Source organism: Cherax quadricarinatus, chromosome 88 (assembly GCF_038502225.1).
Source record: "Cherax quadricarinatus isolate ZL_2023a chromosome 88, ASM3850222v1, whole genome shotgun sequence".
NCBI lineage: Eukaryota > Metazoa > Arthropoda > Malacostraca > Decapoda > Parastacidae > Cherax > Cherax quadricarinatus.
The window spans coordinates 9,181,996-9,206,995 of NC_091379.1; the positions used below are offsets into that span (position 1 = coordinate 9,181,996).

Below are 25,000 nucleotides of genomic sequence, written 5' to 3' on the forward strand. Positions count from 1 at the left end.
TCAGTATTTTATATGTCGTTATCATGTACACCCTGCCCCTCCTGTCCTCCAGTGTCGTCAGGTCGAATTCCTTTAACCTCTTGTCGTAGGACATACCCCTCAGCTCTGGGACTAGTCTTGTTGCAAACCTTTAAACTTTCTCTGATTTCTGGGCGTTCGACTAGGTGTGGGTTCCATACTGGTGCTGCATTCTCCAATATGGGCCTGACGTACACGGTGTAGAGTGTCGTGAATGACTCCTTACTTAGATGTCGAAGCGCTTTTCTTAGGTTTGCCAGACACCCGTGTGCTGCAGCAGTTATTTGGTTAATGTGCGCCTGAGATGTGCTCGGTATGATGCTCACCCCAAGATCATTCTCCTTGAGTGAGTTTTGCAGCCTTTGATCTCTTAGGCTGTACCCTGTCTGTGGTCTTCTTTGTCCTTCCCCAAGCTTCATAACTTTGCACTTGCCATTTTCGGACTAACCTTGCAGCTTGTCCAGATCCCTTTATAGGATTACCTGATCCTCGTCCGCTTGTATTCTCCTCATTAGCTTCACATCGTCTACAGGGACACCTCTGACTATATTCCTTCCGTCATGTCATTCACATGTAGAAGAAACAGCACCGGACCTAGGACTGATCCTTGTGGTACCCCACTCGATACATGCACTCTAATACCTCGTCACCTACCAGCACACGCTGTTTCCCTCCTGTCAGATACTCCCTGATCCATTGCAGTGCTTTCCTTGCCTGCTCCTCAAGCTTTACAATCAATCTCTTAAGTGGTACAGTGCTGAAAGCCTTCTTACAACAGTCCAAGAAGATGCAGTCTATCCAGCCCTCTCTCTGTCTCTTTCTTACTTCTGTTACCTTTTCGTAGAACTCCAGAGGTTTGTGAGCAGGATTTCCTTTCCCTGAAGTCGTCCTGGTTGTCATGTATTAGCTCATTCCTTTATAGGTGTTCCACCACTCTTCTCCTGATAATCTTCTCCATAACTGTACACACTATATATGTCAGCAACACTGGTCCCTCGGTTTACTGGAAGCCTCTCTGTCCCCACTGTGAATACCTCCCTACATACTTCCTGGTAGTTCCCTCTGAGCTTCCCTCCTTCCTTCCTTCCTCAGCCTTATTACCTGGTCCTTGACTGTTGTTTTTCTCCTGATATGGCTGTGTAGCAACTATGGATCAGATTTGGCTTTAGATGCTATGTCATTCTCGTATTGACACTGGGCCTCTCTCCTCAAACATGCATATTCGTTTCTGGCTCTTCGGTTCAACTCCCTATTTTCCCTAGTCCTTTGCCTTCTATACTTTTCCATGCTCTTAACACACTTTGCTTTGGTCTCTCCACACCTCCGGGTAAACCACTGGCTCACTCTGGTCTTCCCATTTTTTCTGTTACCCCCTGGCACGAACTTCTCCGCTACCTCCCTGCACTTTGTGGTCATGTGTTTCATCATTTCGTTTACTGTCTTCCCCTCCACCTCTCTTAGCCACTGCACCCCAAGCAGGAATGGCTTGTGAACTGGAATTGTGTGGGTGTGTCAAACACTCAACTCAATACCCCTCACGTCAGTGTCACTATCTTGTAAGTCCTGATCATAGTTTTCCTCAGCTTCAGAAGTTTACAGACCAACAACAGGGCAACGAGTCGAGAAAAATAAACATTATTTTTAGTCATTATTATTTGTACTGTTATTATTATTGTTGTACAGGTGTTCACTGCACACTTCGAGAGCATCTCCAGTGTACTGGGAGGGGCGTACTGGTTAACTACAGCTGGCACTGTAGTTACTCTGGGTGTGATACACCTCCCACCCACTCCCACCCACCTCACCACGCCCACCTTCCTGCTCATCCTCACCACCCACACTGCCGTGCCCTTGCCACGCCCACACGCCCGTGCCTTGGCAGGGATCACCTCCCTGCTGCCCCTGGTGCCAGCAGCTGCCTGGCCAGCTGAGTCATGGACGCCCACACAGGTATGGAACGTGTTTATCATCATATTTAAAAAAAAAATTATATCATAAGTCCACAACATGACTGGAACCTGCGCACTCTGCGCAGGGGAAAACCCACCTACGCAGTACTCTAGCCACACGGCTAAAATACTGTGTACTTTGAGGCAGAGTGCACAGGTTCGAGTCCTGCTGTGGAGAGAAAAGGCTTGTAAATAATTTCGCCCATTTGCTAATTATTAAGATATTAAAATACCTAATTAACCCTAAACAGTGACTAATAGAAAAAAAAACATTCACCATCATTGGTTTAATAGGTTTATTCTACACTTCCTGCCATATCTCTCACTCCAGTATGTTGTTATGGCAGTGCGCAGATCTGTGACAAGGCCCTCGAGTATTTTTCCAGGTATATATTATCATGTATCTCTCTCTTCTCCAGTGAGGTTTAAGGCGTTCCCAGGGTTTAACATTTTGAACTAAAGCTTTCTTCTCCACCTCCTCCTCCTCCTCCTCCTTCAGAGTGCAGGCAGAAATTGACTTACAAATGCTCACAAATGCTCAGTAATAGAGTGACAAATGCTCCTTTACACCACACAAATCACTCATTTCCTGTCAACTCTCAGAGGGACCCTGACTCTCTACCTTCCACAACATATTATATAATATAGTGTGTATCTCTGTATGTACACTGAGTGGTGTATATCTCTGTATGTACACTGAGTGGTGTGTATCTCTGTATGTACACTGAGTGGTGTATATCTCTATATGTACACTGAGTGGTGTATATCTCTGTATGTACACTGAGTGGTGTGTATCTCTGTATGTACACTGAGTGGTGTATATCTCTGTATGTACACTGAGTGGTGTATATCTCTGTATGTACACTGAGTGGTGTATATCTCTGTATGTACACTGAGTGGTGTATATCTCTGTATGTACACTGAGTGGTGTGTATCTCTGTATGTACACTGAGTGGTGTATATCTCTATATGTACACTGAGTGGTGTATATCTCTGTATGTACACTGAGTGGTGTGTATCTCTGTATGTACACTGAGTGGTGTATATCTCTGTATGTACACTGAGTGGTGTATATCTCTGTATGTACACTGAGTGGTGTGTATCTCTGTATGTACACTGAGTGGTGTATATCTCTGTATGTACACTGAGTGGTGTATATCTCTGTATGTACACTGAGTGGTGTGTATCTCTGTATGTACACTGAGTGGTGTATATCTCTGTATGTACACTGAGTGGTGTATATCTCTGTATGTACACTGAGTGGTGTATATCTCTGTATGTACACTGAGTGGTGTGTATCTCTGTATGTACACTGAGTGGTGTATATCTCTGTATGTACACTGAGTGGTGTGTATCTCTGTATGTACACTGAGTGGTGTGTATCTCTGTATGTACACTGAGTGGTGTGTATCTCTGTATGTACACTGAGTGGTGTATATCTCTGTATGTACACTGAGTGGTGTATATCTCTGTATGTACACTGAGTGGTGTATATCTCTGTATGTACACTGAGTGGTGTATATCTCTATATGTACACTGAGTGGTGTATATCTCTGTATGTACACTGAGTGGTGTATATCTCTGTATGTACACTGAGTGGTGTATATCTCTGTATGTACACTGAGTGGTGTATATCTCTGTATGTACACTGAGTGGTGTATATCTCTGTATGTACACTGAGTGGTGTATATCTCTATATGTACACTGAGTGGTGTATATCTCTGTATGTACACTGAGTGGTGTATATCTCTGTATGTACACTGAGTGGTGTATATCTCTATATGTACACTGAGTGGTGTATATCTCTGTATGTACACTGAGTGGTGTGTATCTCTGTATGTACACTGAGTGGTGTATATCTCTATATGTACACTGAGTGGTGTATATCTCTGTATGTACACTGAGTGGTGTATATCTCTGTATGTACACTGAGTGGTGTATATCTCTGTATGTACACTGAGTGGTGTATATCTCTGTATGTACACTGAGTGGTGTATATCTCTGTATGTACACTGAGTGGTGTATATCTCTGTATGTACACTGAGTGGTGTATATCTCTGTATGTACACTGAGTGGTGTATATCTCTATATGTACACTGAGTGGTGTATATCTCTGTATGTACACTGAGTGGTGTATATCTCTGTATGTACACTGAGTGGTGTATATCTCTGTATGTACACTGAGTGGTGTATATCTCTGTATGTACACTGAGTGGTGTGTATCTCTGTATGTACACTGAGTGGTGTATATCTCTATATGTACACTGAGTGGTGTATATCTCTGTATGTACACTGAGTGGTGTGTATCTCTGTATGTACACTGAGTGGTGTATATCTCTGTATGTACACTGAGTGGTGTATATCTCTGTATGTACACTGAGTGGTGTATATCTCTGTATGTACACTGAGTGGTGTATATCTCTGTATGTACACTGAGTGGTGTATATCTCTGTATGTACACTGAGTGGTGTGTATCTCTGTATGTACACTGAGTGGTGTATATCTCTGTATGTACACTGAGTGGTGTATATCTCTATATGTACACTGAGTGGTGTATATCTCTGTATGTACACTGAGTGGTGTGTATCTCTGTATGTACACTGAGTGGTGTATATCTCTGTATGTACACTGAGTGGTGTATATCTCTGTATGTACACTGAGTGGTGTATATCTCTGTATGTACACTGAGTGGTGTATATCTCTGTATGTACACTGAGTGGTGTATATCTCTGTATGTACACTGAGTGGTGTATATCTCTGTATGTACACTGAGTGGTGTATATCTCTGTATGTACACTGAGTGGTGTATATCTCTGTATGTACACTGAGTGGTGTATATCTCTGTATGTACACTGAGTGGTGTATATCTCTGTATGTACACTGAGTGGTGTATATCTCTGTATGTACACTGAGTGGTGTATATCTCTGTATGTACACTGAGTGGTGTATATCTCTGTATGTACACTGTGTGGTGTATATCTCTGTATGTACACTGAGTGGTGTATATCTCTGTATGTACACTGAGTGGTGTATATCTCTGTATGTACACTGTGTGGTGTATATCTCTGTATGTACACTGAGTGGTGTATATTTCTGTATGTACACTGAGTGGTGTATATCTCTGTATGTACACTGAGTGGTGTATATCTCTGTATGTACATTGTGTGGTGTATATCTCTGTATGTACACTGAGTGGTGTATATCTCTATATGTACACTGAGTGGTGTATATCTCTGTATGTACACTGAGTGGTGTATATCTCTGTATGTACACTGAGTGGTGTATATCTCTGTATGTACACTGAGTGGTGTATATCTCTATATGTACACTGAGTGGTGTATATCTCTGTATGTACACTGAGTGGTGTATATCTCTGTATGTACACTGAGTGGTGTATATCTCTGTATGTACACTGAGTGGTGTATATCTCTATATGTACACTGAGTGGTGTATATCTCTGTATGTACACTGAGTGGTATATGTACACTGAGTGGTGTATATCTCTGTATGTACACTGAGTGGTGTATATCTCTGTATGTACACTGAGTGGTGTATATCTCTGTATGTACACTGAGTGGTGTATATCTCTGTATGTACACTGAGTGGTGTATATCTCTGTATGTACACTGAGTGGTGTATATCTCTGTATGTACACTGGGTGGTGTATATTTCTGTATGTACACTGAGTGTTGTATATTTCTGTACGTACACTGAGTGGTGTATATTTCTGTATGTACACTGAGTGGTGTATATCTCTGTATGTACACTGAGTGGTGTATATCTCTGTATGTACACTGAGTGGTGTATATCTCTGTATGTACACTGAGTGGTGTATATCTCTGTATGTACACTGAGTGGTGTATATCTCTGTATGTACACTGAGTGGTGTATATCTCTGTATGTACACTGAGTGCTGTATATCTCTGTATGTACACTGAGTGCTGTATATCTCTGTATGTACACTGAGTGCTGTATATTTCTGTATGTACACTGAGTGGTGTATATCTCTGTATGTACACTGAGTGGTGTATATCTCTGTATGTACACTGAGTGGTGTATATCTCTGTATGTACACTGAGTGGTGTATATCTCTGTATGTACACTGAGTGGTGTATATCTCTGTATGTACACTGAGTGGTGTATATCTCTGTATGTACACTGAGTGGTGTATATCTCTGTATGTACACTGAGTGGTGTATATCTCTGTATGTACACTGAGTGGTGTATATCTCTGTATGTACACTGAGTGGTGTATATCTCTGTATGTACACTGAGTGGTGTATATCTCTGTATGTACACTGAGTGGTGTATATCTCTGTATGTACACTGAGTGGTGTATATTTCTGTATGTACACTGAGTGGTGTATATCTCTGTATGTACACTGAGTGGTGTATATCTCTGTATGTACACTGAGTGTTGTATATCTCTGTATGTACACTGAGTGTTGTATATCTCTGTATGTACACTGAGTGTTGTACATCTCTGTATGTACACTGAGTGGTGTATATCTCTGTATGTACACTGAGTGGTGTATATCTCTGTATGTACACTGAGTGGTGTATATCTCTGTATGTACACTGAGTGGTGTATATCTCTGTATGTACACTGAGTGGTGTATATCTCTATATGTACACTGAGTGGTGTATATCTCTGTATGTACACTGAGTGGTGTATATCTCTGTATGTACACTGAGTGGTGTATATCTCTGTATGTACACTGAGTGGTGTATATCTCTGTATGTACACTGAGTGGTGTATATCTCTGTATGTACACTGATTGGTGTATATCTCTGTATGTACACTGAGTGGTGTATATCTCTGTATGTACACTGAGTGGTGTATATTTCTGTATGTACACTGAGTGGTGTATATCTCTGTATGTACACTGAGTGGTGTATATCTCTGTATGTACACTGAGTGTTGTATATCTCTGTATGTACACTGAGTGTTGTATATCTCTGTATGTACACTGAGTGGTGTATATTTCTGTATGTACACTGAGTGGTGTATATCTCTGTATGTACACTGAGTGGTGTATATTTCTGTATGTACACTGAGTGGTGTATATCTCTGTATGTACACTGAGTGGTGTATATCTCTCTATGTACACTGAGTGGTGTATATCTCTGTATGTACACTGAGTGGTGTATATTTCTGTATGTACACTGAGTGGTGTATATCTCTGTACGTACACTGAGTGGTGTATATCTCTGTATGTACACTGAGTGGTGTATATCTCTGTATGTACACTGAGTGGTGTATATTTCTGTATGTACACTGAGTGGTGTATATCTCTGTATGTACACTGAGTGGTGTATATTTCTGTATGTACACTGAGTGGTGTATATTTCTGTATGTACACTGAGTGGTGTATATTTCTGTATGTACACTGGGTGGTGTATATTTCTGTATGTACACTGAGTGGTGTATATTTCTGTATGTACACTGAGTGGTGTATATTTCTGTATGTACACTGAGTGGTGTATATCTCTGTATGTACACTGAGTGGTGTATATCTCTGTATGTACACTGAGTGGTGTATATCTCTGTACGTACACTGAGTGGTGTATATCTCTGTATGTACACTGAGTGGTGTATATCTCTGTATGTACACTGAGTGGTGTATATCTCTGTATGTACACTGAGTGGTGTATATCTCTGTATGTACACTGAGTGGTGTATATCTCTGTATGTACACTAAGTGGTGTATATCTCTGTATGTACACTGAGTGGTGTATATCTCTGTATGTACACTGAGTGGTGTATATCTCTGTATGTACACTGAGTGGTGTATATTTCTGTATGTACACTGAGTGGTGTATATTTCTGTTCCCTGGATGATTGTCTAACAACCTACTAGCACTCTATCTACCTACTAGCAATCTACTATCTACCAACCTACTAGCAGTCTACTATCTACCAACCTACTAGCAATCTACTATCTACCAACCTACTAGCAATCTACTATCTACCAACCTACTAGCAGTCTACTATCTACCAACCTACTAGCAGTCTACTATCTACCAACCTACTAGCAGTCTATCTACCAACCTACTAGCAGTCTGCTATCTACCTACTAGCAGTCTACTATCTACCAACCTACTAGCAGTCTACTATCTACCTACCTACTAGCAGTCTACTATCTACCAACCTACTAGCAGTCTGCTATCTACCAACCTACTAGCAGTCTACTATCTACCTACCTACTAGCAGTCTGCTACCAACCTACTAGCAGTCTACTATCTACCTACTAGCAGTCTATCTACCAACCTACTAGCAGTCTATCTACCTACTAGCAGTCTACTATCTACCAACCTACTAGCAGTCTATCTACCTACCTACTAGCAGTCTACTATCTACCAACCTACTAGCAGTCTGCTATCTACCAACCTACTAGCAGTCTACTATCTACCTACCTACTAGCAGTCTACTATCTACCTACTAGCAGTCTATCTACCAACCTACTAGCAGTCTACTATCTACCAACCTACTAGCAGTCTACTATCTACCAACCTACTAGCAGCCTATCTACCTACCTACTAGCAGTCTATCTACCTACCTACTAGCAGTCTACTATCTACCTACCTACTAGCAGTCTACTATCTACCAACCTACTAGCAGTCTATTATCTACCTACCTACTAGCAGTCTATCTACCAACCTACTAGCAGTCTGCTATCTACCAACCTACTAGCAGTCTATCTACCAACCTACTAGCAGTCTGCTATCTACCAACCTACTAGCAGTCTATCTACCTACCTACTAGCAGTCTACTATCTACCTACCTACTAGCAGTCTACTATCTACCTACCTACTAGCAGTCTACTATCTACCAACCTACTAGCAGTCTATCTACCAACCTACTAGCAGTCTGCTATCTACCTACTAGCAGTCTACTATCTACCAACCTACTAGCAGTCTACTATCTACCTACCTACTAGCAGTCTACTATCTACCAACCTACTAGCAGTCTGCTATCTACCAACCTACTAGCAGTCTACTATCTACCTACCTACTAGCAGTCTGCTACCAACCTACTAGCAGTCTACTATCTACCTACTAGCAGTCTATCTACCAACCTACTAGCAGTCTATCTACCTACTAGCAGTCTACTATCTACCAACCTACTAGCAGTCTATCTACCTACCTACTAGCAGTCTACTATCTACCAACCTACTAGCAGTCTGCTATCTACCAACCTACTAGCAGTCTACTATCTACCTACCTACTAGCAGTCTACTATCTACCTACTAGCAGTCTATCTACCAACCTACTAGCAGTCTACTATCTACCAACCTACTAGCAGTCTACTATCTACCAACCTACTAGCAGCCTATCTACCTACCTACTAGCAGTCTATCTACCTACCTACTAGCAGTCTACTATCTACCTACCTACTAGCAGTCTACTATCTACCAACCTACTAGCAGTCTATTATCTACCTACCTACTAGCAGTCTATCTACCAACCTACTAGCAGTCTGCTATCTACCAACCTACTAGCAGTCTATCTACCAACCTACTAGCAGTCTGCTATCTACCAACCTACTAGCAGTCTATCTACCTACCTACTAGCAGTCTACTATCTACCTACCTACTAGCAGTCTACTATCTACCTACCTACTAGCAGTCTACTATCTACCAACCTACTAGCAGTCTATCTACCAACCTACTAGCAGTCTACTATCTACCTACCTACTAGCAGTCTATCTACCTACCTACTAGCAGTCTACTATCTACCTACCTACTAGCAGTCTGTAGTATTCCATGGAGTGGAAAGGGAATTTAATGCCACAACTCAAGAGACATTGATCTCTTATATATAAAGCTTGTCTCAGCTCCTTGTCTCAGCTCCTTGTCTCAGTTCCTTGTCTCAGCTCCTTGTCTCAGTTCCTTGTCTCAGTTCCTTATCTCAGTTCCTTGTCTCAGTTCCTTGTCTCAGCTCCTTGTCTCAGTTCCTTGTCTCAGTTCCTTGTCTCAGTTCCTTGTCTCAGTTCCTTGTCTCAGCTCCTTGTCTCAGCTCCTTGTCTCAGCTCCTCGTCTCAACCGAAGCGTGAGGTGCATCTCTCTCAGTGTACATACACTGAGATCTGCATCTCTCTCAGTGTACATACACTGAGATCTGCATCTCTCTCAGTGTACATACACTGAGATCTGCATCTCTCTCAGTGTACATACACTGAGATCTGCATCTCTCTCAGTGTACATACACTGAGATCTGCATCTCTCTCAGTGTACATACACTGAGATCTGCATCTCTCTCAGTGTACATACACTGAGATCTGCATCTCTCTCAGTGTACATACACTGAGATCTGCATCTCTCTCAGTGTACATACACTGAGATCTGCATCTCTCTCAGTGTACATACACTGAGATCTGCATCTCTCTCAGTGTACATACACTGAGATCTGCATCTCTCTCTCAGTGTACATACACTGAGATGGCGCTGGTAACGGACCTTCAAACTGGTGATGGGTTCTTAATGCACGAAATATATGCTACCCATTACCTATTTCCAATCAATCCTAAGTACCTCCCATTCCCCAGGTGACGCGCCTCCTTCAGTACACTCACACTCAGGAGAGAGAATAGGTAGGAGGCGCTTACGACAGGTGGATAGTATGCAAGACAATAACAATGGGAATGGGTACAGAGGATGGATAGGGGAAGAATTAAGCAGTTATAGGTTAACTAGCAAGTGAAAGGACACAGGTACGACTAATGTGACATTTTATTATGGCGACGTTTCGCTCTCAGGGACACTAAGGCTATATAGAGGTATCAAGATTGACATGTAAAAGCTTAATATCAATACGGTACGTTAACTGACCCATGCCGTGGATAGTAGTGGTAGGGGTGGTGGTGGTGGTAGTAGCAGTAGTAGTAATAGTGGTGGTGTTCGTCGTCGTCGTGGTTGTGGTGGTAGTAGTAGTAGCAGTAGTAGTGGTGGTTGTGGTGGTGGAGGTCGTATTATTATTAGTAGTGGTAGTGGTAGGGATGGTGGTGGTAGTAGCAGTAGTAGTAATAGTGGTGGTGTTCGTCGTCGTCGTCGTGGTTGTGGTAGCAGTAGTAGTGGTGGTGGTGGTGGTAGTATTAGTAGTAGTAGTGGTAGTGGTAGGGGTGGTGGTGGTGGTGGTGGTAGTAGTAGTAGTTTTAGAAGTAGTGGTGGTGGTTGTGGTGGTGGTTGTGGTGGTGGTTGTGGTGGTGGTGGTAGTAGTAGTAGTGGTGGTTGTAGTAGTAGTAGTAGTAGTAGTGGTGGTGGTGGTAGTAGTAGTAGTGGTGGTGGTGGTGGTTGTGGTGGTAGTAGTAGTGGTGGTTGTGGTGGTAGTAGTGGTGGTTGTGGTGGTGGTAGTAGTAGTGGTGGTTGTGGTAGTAGTAGTAGTGGTGGTTGTGGTGGTGGTAGTAGTAGTGGTGGTTGTGGTGGTGGTAGTAGTAGTGGTGGTTGTGGTGGTGGTAGTAGTAGTAGTAGTAGTGGTGGTGGTTGTGGTGGTAGTAGTAGTGGTAGTAGTGGTGGTTGTGGTGGTAGTAGTAGTAGTGGTGGTGGTGGTTGTGGTGGTGGTAGTAGTAGTGGTGGTTGTGGTGGTAGTAGTAGTGGTGGTGGTTGTGGTGGTGGTGGTAGTAGTAGTAGTGGTGGTGGTAGTAGTAGTAGTGGTGGTGGTAGTAGTAGTAGTGGTGGTGGTTGTGGTGGTAGTAGTAGTAGTAGTAGTAGTAGTAGTAGTAGTGGTGGTGGTAGTAGTGGTGGTCGTTGTGGTGGTAGTAGTAGTATCAGCCATGTGATGACAGGGTTCGTTGTTTTAAGAACTCTTGCTAACACTTCAGAGATGATGAAGCTGTTTTTAGTCTGTTTAATTGTGTTTTAAACGACGATTTATGATTCAAGACATTTCGGTCTGCGGAAATTGAATTTTTTAATCACTAGTCGGGCGTCGTTAAGGTTCATCAGTTGGTTGGTGGAATTCTGGCATTGTACTCAGGCGTTGTTCAAGTTATTGTTCCTATATGCATTAATGAGTTCATTGAGGCGTGTCACTAGATTTCTTGCTGTTTCACCAACGTATATTCTATCACAACCTCCACAGGGGATAGTACAAGCCCCTGAGTTGGTTGGTTCAAGGTTCTTTAATTTTGTTCTAGTCAGATTTGTTATGGAGGTACTGATTGCGATGTAGACTCTAGCGTTAGCTTGTGGGAGCACTTTAGAGACGTTCAATGCAACCTGGCTGTAGGGAAGGATTATAACTTTGTTAGGAGGGGTGGTGGTGCGCGGAGAACTGATGATCTGCAGGGTAATAGGTTTGTAGAACCTATTACTGAAAGAGAAACAGTTGAACTTAATGCAGAGTTTAATGTGCCAGTAACCCAACTGCGGTGTTATGTTCTTACGATATCTCCAGGAAGCAATGGAAGATTAAGGTTGTGTGGTAGGTACCTTAGTGAAGAGGGAAGTTACGTCCAAACTACTACTAGTTCTTCAGACCAGTCACGTCAGGTGTAGGCACTGCACCAAGCATCTCTCCAGCTCCGTTCACCTGAGGCATTCAGGTTATCCGGGCATCGAACCTGTGACCTCTGTTTTGTGAGTTCAACGCTTGACTCAGTGAGGTTCATGGTAGTTAACCTTTAATTAACCAATGTTTGATGACACAGTTACATATTTAATGAAAATGAGAAAAATTATGGAAAGAAATCTGTAGGAAGCATAGGGGAGAGGGAGAGGGAGAGGGAGAGGGAGAGGGAGAGAGAGAGAGAGAGAGAGAGAGAGAGACTGTGAGAACCAGAAAGCAACCACTCAATTGCCAGAAAGACCACTGAAGACCAATTAGAGCACAAGAACTGTAAATAACACAACAAGCATAATAATAATAACAGAAGGAAACCCGAGAACCGTTCCCCCAAAACACATACACACAGAAAGAAAAGAAATAAGCCTTGACTGACAACGTGAAATACGGAATGAAACCAAGTCAAACTAGGCTCTTGACTCCTGCCAATTAAAGAGTTTAGGGGAGCAGCAGCAGCTCTCAGCTGCCTCTGGCCTGGACGAGACCAGGCAAGACTCTTACAACTTCACTAACTCCAAACTCTTAATTCCCAGCTTCTGCGACAGGTGAGAAGGATAGGAGAGGGATAGGAGAGGGATAGGAGAGGGATAGGAGAGGGATGGGAAAGGAATGGGAGAGGACTAGATGATTTTCTGTTAACAAAGTCGGGAACACCAGCAGTGTATTGCTACACTGATTTATAAGATACTTACACAGTGGGAACAAAAAACAGATATGGGAGAGGGAGGGAAGGATTAGAAGGGAGGATGGAGATAGAGAGGTAGTAGAAGGGTTAAAGAGAGGAAGTGGAAGGGAGGTGGGAAAAACGGAAAGAGTATCAACAAACCTAATAACCAATTATTGCAGATATCTTCAATGCTCCAAATATTCCAGTTTGTTATTCGAAGCACTTATAAATAAGTTATCTGCCAGGAGAGAACCTCCCATATCTCAGTTAACACAATATAATCTATACATAAATAACCCGCACATAGGAGAGAGAAGCTTATGACGACGTTTAGGTCCAACTTGGACCAATTACAAAATCACGCTGACACACGACTGAGGGAGTCAGTATATATAGGTGAGGGAGGACAGGGAGAGGAAGAAGAAAAGTGGAGTAGTAGTGGTAGAGGTAATGCTGGTACTGCAAGTAGTAGTAGTAGTAGTAATGTTAGTAGAAAATAGGGGGGGGTGTAGTTGTAGTACCGCAAGAGACAGAAAGGAGATTGAAGGGAGGCGATAGTAGTGTAGTAGTATTGGTGTAGTAGTAGTAGTAGTAATGGAGTGGTAGTAGTAAGAGTGGAGTAAGTCTAAGGGCAAGAAAAATAATCACTGCAAGAGAACTAATGGCCCAAAAGCGAGGGACCAGAAACACAGGGAGGGGAAAACTGAAGGAGAGAACACACCTAGCCAGAAGAAAGGAAGATAAATTTAAAATAGGAAAGGAGAAGAGGTAGGAAGAGGAGAAGACAAAGATCAGGTGAAGTCATGTGTGTTCTGAAGTTTGGAGCACTTGACAATGTAATAAGAAAGGAAGGCATCTAAGGAAGATAAATTTAAAATAGGAAAGGAGAAGAGGTAGGAAGAGGAGAAGACAAAAATCAGGTCATGTGTGTTCTGAAGTTTGGAGCACTTGACAATGTAATAAGAAAGGAAGGCATCTACAGAGACAAAGCCATGACTAAGATTCATACAAGGAAAGCTCTTTATAAGTGATGCTTCAACAAAACATGACAGAAAAGAGTATTACTGATGTCAGCAAGCCTAACACTTTTTTTGTGTGCTCTTTGAGTCTTTTAGAAAGAGAGCGGCCAGTCTCTCCAAAGTATTGGAGAGGACAAGAGGAGAATGAAATAGAGTAGACATCAGGGGCATCTATAGCGGGAGGAGAGGTACGAACTAGATTACTAGGAAGGTTGTTAGTTTAACGAAAAGTTTGTCTAAGGAACGGAGAGAGTTGCTGACATAAAAAAGACTGGAAATATAGGGAAGGCAGAGAACGGGAGATTTCACAGGAGTAGAGAGTTTGGGAGAGAAGAAAGTCCGTTTAGCAGAGTTTATGAAATAGGAAAGGTAGCCAAGATGAGAAAAGTCGAATTGCGAAGAGTGGAAATTTCAGTCAAAGACCTGAGAGTCACAAATGCGGAGGGCACAGAGAGAGAGAGAGAGAGAGAGAGAGAGAGAGAGAGAGAGAGAGAGAGAGAGAGAGAGAGAGAGAGAGAAATAAGAACACTTTCCTTGACAGAGGAAGCATGGTAAGAAAAGTAATGAATATACATGCCACTGTGCATAGGTTTCCATAAACGAAAAGAAGTGAAGTCTGAAGCCGAGCGGTGGACATGGACAGCAGAAAGGCAGCAAAAACTTGGATTCCCATTCAGTTTCAATCTTGATGGAGAGAGCAAGATTGTTAAGGTCAACAATCTTGATGTAGAGAGCAAGATTGTTAAGGTCAACAATCTTGATGTAGATAGCAAGATTGTTAAGGTCAACAATCTTGATGTAGAGAGCAAGATTGTTAAGGTCAACAATCTTGATGTAGAGAGCAAGATTGTTAAGGTCAACAATCTTGATGTAGAGAGCAAGATTGTTAAGGTCAACAATCTTGATGTAGAGAGCAAGATTGTTAAGGTCAACAATCTTGATGTAGAGAGCAAGATTGTTAAGGTCAACAATCTTGATGGAGAGAGCAAGATTGTTAAGGTCAACAATCTTGATGTAGAGAGCAAGATTGTTAAGGTCAACAATCTTGATGGAGAGAGCAAGATTGTTAAGGTCAACAATCTTGATGTAGAGAGCAAGATTGTTAAGGTCAACAATCTTGATGTAGAGAGCAAGATTGTTAAGGTCAACAATCTTGATGTAGAGAGCAAGATTGTTAAGGTCAACAATCTTGATGGAGAGAGCAAGATTGTTAAGGTCAACAATCTTGATGTAGAGAGCAAGATTGTTAAGGTCAACAATCTTGATGTAGAGAGCAAGATTGTTAAGGTCAACAATCTTGATGTAGAGAGCAAGATTGTTAAGGTCAACAATCTTGATGGAGAGAGCAAGATTGTTAAGGTCAACAATCTTGATGTAGAGAGCAAGATTGTTAAGGTCAACAATCTTGATGTAGAGAGCAAGATTGTTAAGGTCAACAATCTTGATGTAGAGAGCAAGATTGTTAAGGTCAACAATCTTGATGGAGAGAGCAAGATTTTTAAGGTCAACAATCTTGATGTAGAGAGCAAGATTGTTAAGGTCAACAATCTTGATGGAGAGAGCAAGATTGTTAAGGTCAACAATCTTGATGTAGAGAGCAAGATTGTTAAGGTCAACAATCTTGATGGAGAGAGCAAGATTGTTAAGGTCAACAATCTTGATGGAGAGAGCAAGATTGTTAAGGTCAACAATCTTGATGGAGAGAGCAAGATTGTTAAGGTCAACAATCTTGATGGAGAGAGCAAGATTGTTAAGGTCAACAATCTTGATGGAGAGAGCAAGATTGTTAAGGTCAACAATCTTGATGGAGAGAGCAAGATTGTTAAGGTCAACAATCTTGATGGAGAGAGCAAGATTGTTAAGGTCAACAATCTTGATGTAGAGAGCAAGATTGTTAAGGTCAACAATCTTGATGTAGAGAGCAAGATTGTTAAGGTCAACAATCTTGATGTAGAGAGCAAGATTGTTAAGGTCAACAATCTTGATGTAGAGAGCAAGATTGTTAAGGTCAACAATCTTGATGTAGAGAGCAAGATTGTTAAGGTCAACAATCTTGATGTAGAGAGCAAGATTGTTAAGGTCAACAAGTAATGGTTGCAAGAGACGAGTCATGGGGCCAAAGAGTAAAAATGTTATCTATATAACAGAGATAAATTTCCTTACAACAATATACAAGAATTCGTTATAAATACTAAGAGGTGTATATCTCTCAGTTTATATATATATATATATATATATATATATATATATATATATATACAGAGTGAGAGAGAGACTGGAGTCAGCAGTTTCGAAACCATGTGTGGAGAGTGGCATGGCTCCTCAAGTGGCCCCTTAGACCACTCAGTTACAGATGCCACAAGAAGTTAGGTAGCCTGGTTACAAGCCATGTTTCTTCCTAGCCCCGGGCACACCAGTCAACCTCAGGCATCTTCTTCACCTCCTGTGTGTTATGACTACACGAGCAGCAGCACCACCACCACCACCTCCAACAATAGCAGCACCATCACCACCAACAACAATAACAGCACCACCACGACCAACAACTGCAAGCAGCCACAACAACAGCACCACCAACAGCAAGCAGCCATAACAGCACCACCCACAGCAAGCAGCCATAACAACAACAGCAAGCAGCCATAACAACAGCAAGCAGCCACAACAACAGCACCATCAACAGCAGCAATATTACAACCCAGGAGTCCAAAAGGCCTGTTATCCTGGGTGTAAAGGGAGCAAAATAAACACAGAAGAAAAACTTTTGACTTATATTATCCTTCACCAATTTAGAACAGAAGTCTGTACACTATATACACTATGTACACCAATAGGTATTAGTGCACTCCACGGTAAGCAAGGCAGAATAGAAGCCACTAGAGAGCAGACCGTGCTTCAACCAGCTCTAGAATGGGAATGACAAGGGCAGACAGGAGAGTGGTACCCACATCAACTCTGCGATTGCCAAAACAATCTTCTCATTGGCTGGAACCTGGGTACTGGTTGAACGACGGGGCCCCATCATCAACCCGAATAAAGGTTACGTACTCTTTGCGTGCCACAAGCAACCACAACAACAGCAGCAAGCAGCCACAACAACAACAGCAAGCAGTCACAACAACAGAAAGCAGCCACAACAACAACAGCAGGCAGCCACAACAACAACAGCAAGCAGTCACAACAACAGCAAGCAGCTACAACAACAACAGCAAGCAGCCACAACAACAGCAAGCAGTCACAACAACAACAGCAAGCAGCCACAACAACAGCAAGCAGCCACAACAGCAAGCAGTCACAACAACAACAGCAAGCAGCCACAACAACAGCAAGCAGCTACAACAACAGCACGCAGTCACAAAAACAGCACCACCAACAACAGCAGTCACAACAGCACCACCAACAACAGCAAGTAGCCACAACAACAGCACCACCAACAAAAGCAAGCAGCCACAACAACAGCAAGCAGTCACAACAACAACAGCAAGCAGCCACAACAACAACAGCAAGCAGTCACAACAACAGCACCACCAACAACAGCAGTCACAACAGCAAGTAGCCACAACAACAACAACACCAACAGCAAGCAGCCACAACAACAGCACCACCAACAACAGTACCAACAACAGCAAGCAGCCACAACAACAACAACAACAACAGCAAGCAGCCACAACAACAGCACCACCAACAACAGTACCACCAACAGTAAGCAGCCACAACAACAGCACCACTAACAACAGCAGTCACAACAGCACCAACAACAGCAAGCAGCCACAACAGCACCACCAACAACAGCAAGCAGCCACAACAACAGCACCACCAACAACAGCAGTCACAACAGCACCACCAACAACAGCAAGCAGTCACAACAACAGCACTACCAACAACAGCAGTCTCAACAGCAGCACTACCAACAACAGCAAGCAGCCACAACAACACTATCAACAACAGCAAGCAGCCACAACAACAGCAGTCACAACAACAACAGCAAGCAGTCACAACAACAGCACTACCAACAACAGCAAGCAGTCACAACAACAGCACCACCAACAACAGCAAGCAGCCACAACAGCACCACCGACAGCAGCAAGCAGCCACAAGAAAAGCACCAACAACAGCAAGCAGCCACAACAACAGCACCACCAACAACAGCAAGCAGCCACAACAACAGCACCACCAACAACAGCAAGCAGCCACAACAACAACAGCACCACCAACAACAGCACCACCAACAACAGCAAGGAGCCACAACAACAACAGCACCACCAACAACAGCAAGCACCAACAACAACAACAGCACCACCAACAGCAGCAAGCAGCCACAACAACAACAAAACCACCAACAACAGCAAGCAGCCACAACAACAGCACCACCACCAACAGCAAGCACCAACAAAAACAGCACCACCAACAGCAGCAAGCAGCCACAACAACAACAGCAAGCAGCCACAACAACAGGACCACCAACAACAGCAAGCATCCACAACAACAACAGCAAGCAGCCACAACAAAAGCAAGCAGTCACAATAACAACAGCAAACAGCCACAACAACAACAGCACCACCAACAACAGCAAGCAGCCACAACAACAACAGCAAGCAGCCACAACAACAAAAGCACCAACAACAACAGCAAGCAGCCACAACAACAGCACCAACAACAGCAAGCACCAACAACATCACCACTAACAACAGCAAGCAGCCACAACAACAGCAAGCAGCCACAACAACAACAACAGCACCACCAACAACAGCAAGCAGCCACAACAACAAGAGCACCACCAACAACAGCAAGCAGCCACAACAACAGCACCACCAACAGCAGCAAGCAGCCACAACAACAGCACCAATAACAACAGCAAGCAGCCACAATAACAGCACCACCACCAACAACAGCAAGCAGCCACAACAACAACAGCACCAACAGCAGCAAGCAGCCACAACAACAACAGCACCACCAACAACAGCAAGCAGCCACAACAACAACAGCACCACGAACAACAGCAAGCAGCCACAACAACAACAGCACCACCAATAGCAGTAAGCAGCCACAACAACAGCACCACCAACAGCAGCAAGCAGCCACAACAACAACACCAAGCAGCCACAACAACAGCAAGCAGCCACAACAACAACAGCACCACCAACAACAGCAAGCAGCCACAACAACAACAGCACCACCAACAGCAGCAAGCAGTCACAACAACAACAGCACCACCAACAACAGCAAGCAGCCACAACAACAATAGCACCACCAACAACAGCAAGCAGCCACAACAACAACAGCCCCACCAACAACAGCATGCAGCCACAACAACAACAGCAAGCAGCCACAACAACAACAGCAAGCAGCCACATCAACAACAGCACCACCAACAACAGCAAGCAGCCACAACAACAACAGCACCACCAACAACAGCAAGCAGCCACAACAACAGCACCAACAACAACAGCACCAACAACAACAGCACCACCAACAACAGCAAGCAGCCACAACAACAACAGCAGCAAGCAGTCACAACAACAGCACCACCAACAACAGCAAGTAGCCACAACAACAGCACCGCCAACAACAGCAAGCAGCCACAACAGAAAGCAGCCACAACAACAGCACCACCAACAACAGCAAGCAGCCACAACAACAGCACCACCAACAACAGCAAGCAGCCACAACAACAGCAGCAAGCAGTCACAACAGCAGCAAGCAGTCACAACAACAGCAGCAAGCAGTCACAACAGCAAGCAGTCACAACAACAGCAGCCACAACAGCAGCAGTCACAACAACAGCAGCAAGCAGCCACAACAACAGCAAGCAGCCACAACAGCAAGCAGCCACAACAACAGCAAGCAGTCACAACAACAGCAAGCAGTCACAACAACAGCAAGCAGTCACAACAACAACAAGCAGCCACAACAACAGCAAGCAGTCACAACAACAACAGCAAACAGCCACAACAACAGGAAGCAGTCACAACAACAACAGCAAGCAGTCACAACAACAGCAGCAAGCAGCCACAACAGCAGCAAGCAGCCACACCAACAGCAAGCAGTCACAACAGCAAGCAGCCACAACAACAGCAAGCAGCCACAACAACAGCAAGCAGTCACAACAGCAAGCAGCCACAACAACAGCAAAGACCAGCCCCAACAACAGCAGCAAGCAGTCACAACAACAGCAGCAAGCAGTCACAACAACAGCAAGCCGCCACAACAACAGCAAGCAGTCACAACAACAACAGCAAGAAGCCACAACAACAGCAAGCAGTCACAACAACAGCAAGCAGTCACAACAACAGCAGCAAGCAGCCACAACAACAGCAAGCAGTCACAACAACAACAGCAAGCAGTCACAACAACAGCAAGCAGTCACAACAGCAAGCAGCCACAACAATAGCAAGCAGTCACAACAACAACAGCAAGCAGTCAAAACAACAGCAGCAAGCAGCCACAACAACAGCAAGCAGCCACAACAACAGCAAGCAGGCACAACAACAGCAGCAAGCAGCCACAACAACAGCAAGCAGGCACAACAACAGCAGCAAGCAGCCACAACAACAGCAAGCAACCACAACAACAACAGCAAGCAGTCACAACAGCAGCAGCAAGCAGTCACAACAACAGCAAGCAGCCACAACAACAGCAAGCAGTCACAACAACAGCAAGCAGTCACAACAACAGCAGCAAGCAGCCACAACAATAGCAAGCAGCCACAACAACAACAGCAAGCAGTCACAACAACAACAGCAAGCAGTCACAACAACAGCAAGCAGTCACAACAACAGCAAGCAGTCACAACAACAGCAAGCAGCCACAACAACAACAGCAAGCAGTCACAACAACAGTACCACCAACAACAGCAAGCAGTCACAACAACAGCAAGCAGTCACAGCAGCAAGCAGCCACAACAACAGCAAGCAGCCACAACAACAACAGGAAGCAGCCACAACAACAGCAAGCAGTCACAACAACAGCAAGCAGTCACAACAGCAGCAAGCAGCCACAACAACAGCAAGCAGCCACAACAACAAGAGGAAGCAGCCACAACAACAACAAGCAGTCACAACAACAGCAAGCAGCCACAACAACAACAGCAAGCAGTCACAACAACAGCAATCAGCCACAACAACAGCAAGCACCCACAACAACAGCAAGCACCCACAACAACAGCAGCAAGCAGCCACAAGAACAGTACCACCAACAACAGCAAGCACCCACAACAACAGCAAGCAGTCACAACAACAACAGCAAGCAGCCACAACAACAACATCAAGCAGTCACAACAACAACAGCAAGCAGTCATAACAGCAAGCAGTCACAACAAGAGCACCACCAACAACAGCAAGCAGTCACAACAGCACCACCAACAACAGCAAGCAGCCACAACAACAGCAAGCAGTCACAACAGCAAGCAGCCACAACAACAGCAAGCAGCCACAACAACAGCACCACTAATAACAGGAAGCAGTCACAACAACAGCAAGCAGCCACAACAACAACAGCAAGCAGTCACAACAACAACATCAAGCAGTCACAACAACAACAGCACCACTAACAACAGCAAGCAGCCACAACAACAACAGAAAGCAGTCACAACAACAACAGCAAGCAGTCACAACAACAACAGCAAGGAGTCGCAACAACAGCAAGCAGTCACAACAACAACAGCAAGCAGCCACAACAACAGCACCACCAACAACAGCAAGCAGCCACAACAACAACAGCACCACCAACAACAGCAAGCAGCCACAACAACAACAGCACCACCAACAACAGCAAGCAGCCACAACAACAATAGCACCACCAACAACAGCAAGCAGCCACAACAACAACAGCACCACCAATAACAGCAAACAGTCACAACAACAACAGCACCACCAACAACAGCAAGCAACAACAACTGTAGTTAATCAGCAGTATAACACACAAACTGCTCATTAACTTCACTGCAGTCACCTCACGTGCAGACACACACACACACACACACACACACACACACACACACACACACACACACACACACACACACATACACACACATACACACACACACACACACACACACACACACACATATACACACACACACACACACACACACACACACACACACACACACATATACACACACACACACACACACACATACACACACACACACACATATACACACACATACACACACACACACACACACACACACACACACACACACACACACACACACACACACACACACACACACACATTCATTTAGTACATCCATGAATTAATTTCTAGGCTTAACAAGATATTAAATGTGATAAACTTATTCACCAGACCATTTAACTTCTATATGACAGAGTTCTGATAATAATCTTGTTTATCAGAGTTTCCCCGTGTTTTATCACAAAATTTCCAATACGATGTTTTTATGTTATTATTTAAGAAGGCAGTAATTAATGTCACATCTCAGATAACCAGGAACAATTAGTTTACAGTAGCCTTAATTAACTTTGTTCGAATATTTTGACGAGGTTCATTTGTGGTAAAATAATCCTGGCTGCTTCACCTTTTAAACTCACAAGGAATTATTTTGCATAAAAATTTATAATTAGTTATGTAAGTATAGGAAAATAATATATATATATATATATATATATATATATATATATATATATATATATATATATATATATATCTATATATATATACCAACACTGATCTCTGGCTGAAGGAGACTCGAACCTACGAACCTTGGAACAAGGTACGCAGTTCTTTACCAATCTACCCACACTGGACAATACCTTGGAGTCCAGCTTGCCCTAGACGTTGATCCAAGGCAGCCAGCTTTCATGGAGAAGGCTTACAGCTTTTCATCTCATCCCCTGCATGCATCAGCCTTACTAGAGATATTAACAATGCAAGGAATTCGCAAGAGCAGGCGAAATACACACAAACACTGATCTCTGGCTGAAGGAGACTCGATATATACATATGTCGTGCCGAATAGGGAGAACTTGCGATCTTGGCTTAAATAGCAACGCTCATCTTGCCATATAGGACAAGTGAAAATTTGTGAATGCAATAATTTCGCCAAAATCATTCTGAACCTAACGAAAAAAATATATTTCACTGTTTAGTATTAAATTATTGTAAACAAATCTAAAATATATTTAGTTGGTTTAGGCTAAAATAAATTGTTCTTGTTATAATAAGGTTAGGTAAGTTTTCTAAGATTCTTTTGGTGCAAAATTATAATTTTTTACATTAACATTAATGAAAAAAATATATCTTTAAACGTATAAGAGAAAATTTTAGAAAGGACTTAATTTTAAATGAGTTCTTGCTAATTGACCAGTTTTACATATTCGGCACGACATATATATATAAATATAAATATATATATATATATATATATAAACATATATATAAACACATATATATAAACATATATATATATATATATATATATATATAAACTGTTGAACATTTTTAAAGATAACTAATTTATTTAGCTAAAATTTTAAATGAAATAATTCTCAATAGCTAACTTAACTATTAAATTAAAAAAAAAAAAAGCTAATGCCTTAGCGAAAAAAAATTCTCGAACCCCCCCCAAAAAAATCACTACTATCCTTTCATAATTTATGTAAAACACAGAAGCGTAAAATACCAATGACAAGAAAAACTAAATTTCCAAGACTTTCCTCACTAATACGAATCAGTTTAATGTACTGTGACGGGTCTTACGGCGCTGACCAGGTCACACAAACACGTTTTACCTTCTATTTAAAGACCTCGTTCAGGAGAGGCTTCTGGGAAACAAGATTTATTTCAATAATCTTTTAAAAGAAGAATAAAAAAATCTGTGAAGGCTGCCAACACATCAATGTTCAGTGGAAACACTGGGTGTGTTTCTTACACCTGATGTCCGTGTTCACCCATCAGTAAAATAGGTACCTGGGTGTGTTTCTTACACCTGATGTCCGTGTTCACCCATCAGTAAAATAGGTACCTGGGTGTTAGTTTCCTTACACCTGATGTCCGTGTTCACCCATCAGTAAAATAGGTACCTGGGTGTTAGTTTCCTTACACCTGATGTCCGTGTTCACCCATCAGTAAAATAGGTACCTGGGTGTTAGTTTCCTTACACCTGATGTCCGTGTTCACCCATCAGTAAAATACGTACCTGGGTGTTAGTTTCCTTACACCTGATGTCCGTGTTCACCCATCAGTAAAATAGGTACCTGGGTGTTAGTTTCCTTACACCTGATGTCCGTGTTCACCCATCAGTAAAATAGGTACCTGGGTGTTAGTTTCCTTACACCTGATGTCCGTGTTCACCCATCAGTAAAATAGGTACCTGGGTGTTAGTTTCCTTACACCTGATGTCCGTGTTCACCCATCAGTAAAATAGGTACCTGGGTGTTAGTTTCCTTACACCTGATGTCCGTGTTCACCCATCAGTAAAATAGGTACCTGGGTGTTAGTTTCCTTACACATGATGTCCGTGTTCACCCATCAGTAAAATAGGTACCTGGGTGTTAGTTTCCTTACACCTGATGTCCGTGTTCACCCATCAGTAAAATAGGTACCTGGGTGTTAGTTTCCTTACACCTGATGTCCGTGTTCACCCATCAGTAAAATACGTACCTGGGTGTTAGTTTCCTTACACCTGATGTCCGTGTTCACCCATCAGTAAAATAGGTACCTGGGTGTTAGTTTCCTTACACCTGATGTCCGTGTTCACCCATCAGTAAAATAGGTACCTGGGTGTTAGTTTCCTTACACCTGATGTCCGTGTTCACCCA

The 25,000-nt window shown here is 43.0% G+C and overlaps 1 protein-coding gene across 2 annotated transcripts in view; it reads left to right on the forward strand.

The window, feature by feature from the left end:
- Nucleotides 1–25,000, forward strand: part of LOC128698484 (adenylate cyclase type 2) — a 346,235-nt gene that overhangs the window by 188,864 nt on the left and 132,371 nt on the right. The window contains exon 4 of one of the 2 annotated variants that reach the window (XM_070103973.1): nucleotides 1,702–1,968. The exons of the other annotated variant lie outside the window; for it this stretch is intronic. Within the exon in view, the coding sequence (XP_069960074.1) occupies nucleotides 1,702–1,968 (267 nt within the window). The remainder of the gene's footprint in view (nucleotides 1–1,701; nucleotides 1,969–25,000) is intronic. 2 annotated transcript variants of the gene reach the window in all.